Source organism: Symphodus melops (genome assembly GCF_947650265.1).
Source record: "Symphodus melops genome assembly, chromosome: 19".
Classification (NCBI taxonomy): Eukaryota; Metazoa; Chordata; class Actinopteri; order Labriformes; family Labridae; genus Symphodus; species Symphodus melops.
This window is the reverse complement of record NC_136709.1, coordinates 20,951,860-20,954,670: the sequence shown is the minus strand read 5'-3', so window position 1 is coordinate 20,954,670 and position 2,811 is coordinate 20,951,860. Positions and strand designations below refer to the sequence as shown.

The 2,811-nt window shown below is 41.7% G+C and overlaps 1 protein-coding gene across 1 annotated transcript; it reads right to left on the bottom strand.

Annotated features, from left to right (window-relative positions):
• Positions 1 to 400: 400 nt before the first annotated feature.
• LOC306840506 (phospholipase A and acyltransferase 4-like) lies at positions 401 to 2,592 on the bottom strand. Its single transcript, XM_079369846.1, has 4 exons — positions 2,075 to 2,592; positions 1,774 to 1,882; positions 1,039 to 1,307; positions 401 to 765 (listed from the first exon to the last, which is right to left on the bottom strand). Exons 1-4 carry the CDS (start codon positions 2,087 to 2,089, stop codon positions 643 to 645), a joined length of 516 nt encoding a protein of 171 aa, XP_079225972.1. The 5' UTR covers positions 2,090 to 2,592; the 3' UTR covers positions 401 to 642.
• Positions 2,593 to 2,811: the final 219 nt, after the last annotated feature.

The following is a 2,811-nucleotide window of genomic DNA, read 5'->3' as shown; positions in this document are numbered from 1 at the left end:
TAAAAGGTTTCAACACAGCACACATCAGCTGAATTAAGCTACTGTTTGAACACGTGTGAAATTGCAATAATCCAATGCTTATCAATAATCTTAGACTACAGATTGCGGAGGCTAAAAAGCATGCAAAGTCATTTTTTGCAGAGCGAGGCCTGTTTGATGCTTCGTGGGCGCCCGGCTGTGGGGGCGGAGTCTCAGAGACAAAATGTGCGTGCATGTGTGCAGGGATATGTATGACACTGTGATCATTACTCAGCTGTCAGTTTGCGCATGCACACACACACCCACACCCACACACACACACACACACACACACACAGATAAATCATCTTCCAATGCATCCTGAAACACACAGATTTCTGTACTTTGATACTTGTGAGGACCAAAACGTAAACTTGGCAGATCTAGTTTCTGTTATTTATTTACATACATACATTTCAAAAACTGTATATTCAGAAGATATAAATTATAGTTCAGTTTTTAAACGTGTTTCATGGGTTAAAATTAATGTTCCAGTGAAAGTTTTTTTTTTCTTCAACTTTCAAAAAGTTTCACATTTAACACATTTTAAATATAAATCAATATTGTATAAATTAAAAAAAAAAAAGGTCATGTCTTTCCATTCGTCAGACTCCGTCGTCTTCGTCACTTGTGATGCCTGCGCTCTCGTTTGTCATCATCTTTGAGCATGCTGCCAATAAAAGCACCCAAAGCTATCAGACCAACACCCACCACCGCTGCGCCTCCGATCGCAGCTGCTAGTTTCACCTGTCGAAGACAAACGAAGAGTCAGGCTAGCTTAAAAAACATTCATCCATTCTATGAAAACATCTGTATATTCAAGGTTTCATTCTGACTCAATACATGTATTTTAAAAGGGACTGCAGATGTAAATTAGCTTAAGGCTAACTCTGGTGCAATGGTTACATTAATTGCGAATGGTCCCTTATAAATAAAGATAAATTGAATTGAACCCTTCTTATTGGATTAGAGTGTGCAGGTCACTAAAAGCCATCGGATCGGATCAGCTAGGACCCCCACCTGTCTGGACTCTGGTTTTCCGTATCGCAGCTCGGTGGCAAAGTGCTCACAGTTGTGAGACACGAGCGAGTACGGCCGCTCCTGACCCGCCATGCTGCAGGCCTCCTTCACGATGACGTGAGGGTCACGTGCCTCGTACTCGTCATCCAGCAGGTTGTTGACTTTGAAGCTATTGTGGCCGACCACCTCCCAGATCTTCTGACGCCTCACCCGCGCTGTGCTGCAATTTATGAGCGCCACCAGACCAGCAAAAGATCCCGAGTCCTCATCTGGACGTGTGAGGAGAGGAGCAGGAGAGAAGTTAGAGAAGCACCAGCGACCAGTAGCTGCCTCCTTACACTCGCTACCAGTCAAGCTAAGAATAGATTTTAAAATACTTAGTTGATAAAAATGATAGCCCTCTTTCCAAAACCCGCCTCAAAACACACTTTTACTCAACTGTTTTTAACTTTCAATAACCCATCAAGCAAAGAAAATCTATCGCTCTGTTAGTCTTGTGTTGCTTTATTTATTTATTTATTTTTTATCTGCGCTGTTGAGCACTTTGATTCAACTGTGCTGTGTGTAAACTGCACTATAAATAAAGTTGAGTTGAATTAGTGTGTGAGCCTTGTAGAGGCAACAGCTTTCTGGTTTGCATCCAACCGATGTGGTTCCTTTTGGCGCGTGTCATTCCCCATGTCTCTCCCTCCCCGATCCTGCCTCGCTTAGAACGCCATGAAGACTTTCACTCACCAGGAGGGATTAAATGAACGACTTCATTTCCACCAATGTAGACAGCCCAGTGCTGATATGATTCACGGGAAATCTCAATGAGGTCCCCATGCCGTGCACCGTGCTCATACTGTAAGAGCACACAAAAACAAACTTCATCCTTCCTCATTGTTATTTAGATGTTTTTTCCATGTACATGCACAAGGCTGAACGAAATATGAGAGCGTCATAACTACTGCTCCTGTTTCTTTCATTGTAGTCTTTGTTCTATACCTTTCCATATAAATACATAAATAAATGATCGGTGCAGCAGGAGACTCACCAGTGTTGGAGCCATGTCTTCAGCCGTCTGTCAGGTGAGAACAGAAACCACTTGTGACGGCTGTCAGCAAACTTATTGTCTACTTCCGTCTCAGAGATTAAACCTGACGGACGCAGAGGTTACACAAACACACCGGCGAGCACTATAACCCCGCAGTCTGGCCTATATTTGCTAATCATCAACTCGACGAGTCAACACAAATGTCGTATCTCCCGATGCCTCCCTGTGGGCAATAAAAGTACAGAGGTTAAGTTTCATTTCTCTAAAAATAAACTGGAGTTACACTGCTGCCAGCCTCTCGGGGGTTGAGTTTCACATTTTTATGCATCGATCAAATCTGATTATAATTCCCCTCCGATCAGTTCAGTAAAATACTTTAAGTTGAATTTAAAGAGTCGTTTCCTGGTCAAAACCTGGACAAACAAATTAGATTAACTGTCATACATAATTTGGAGTTTAAGTCAGGTTCCTTTTACGTTCTTTAATTCTTTTAACTTTTATATGTAAAGGGATCATGTGCAGTTTTAAACATGTTTTATACATGTTGCCATTCGATGTATTGAACGGGAGTTAGCTTAAAGCTAGTTTACGTGTATTGTACTGGAGTTAGCTTAAAGCTAGTTTACGTGTATTGTACTGGAGTTAGCTTAGAGCTAGTTTACATGCATTGTACTGGAGTTAGCTTAAAGCTAGTTTATTGTGTATTGTACTGGAGTTAGCTTAAAGCTAGTTTACGC

What these genes read in the sequence shown, in the direction of transcription:
- LOC306840506 (XM_079369846.1), bottom strand. An exon ending in CGTTCATTTAATCCCTCCTG is followed by an intron (nt 1,308 to 1,773) that starts GTGAGTGAAAGT and finishes TCACACGTCCAG; the next exon opens with ATGAGGACTCGGGATCTTTT. An exon ending in GAAAACCAGAGTCCAGACAG is followed by an intron (nt 766 to 1,038) that starts GTGGGGGTCCTA and finishes TGTCTTCGACAG; the next exon opens with GTGAAACTAGCAGCTGCGAT.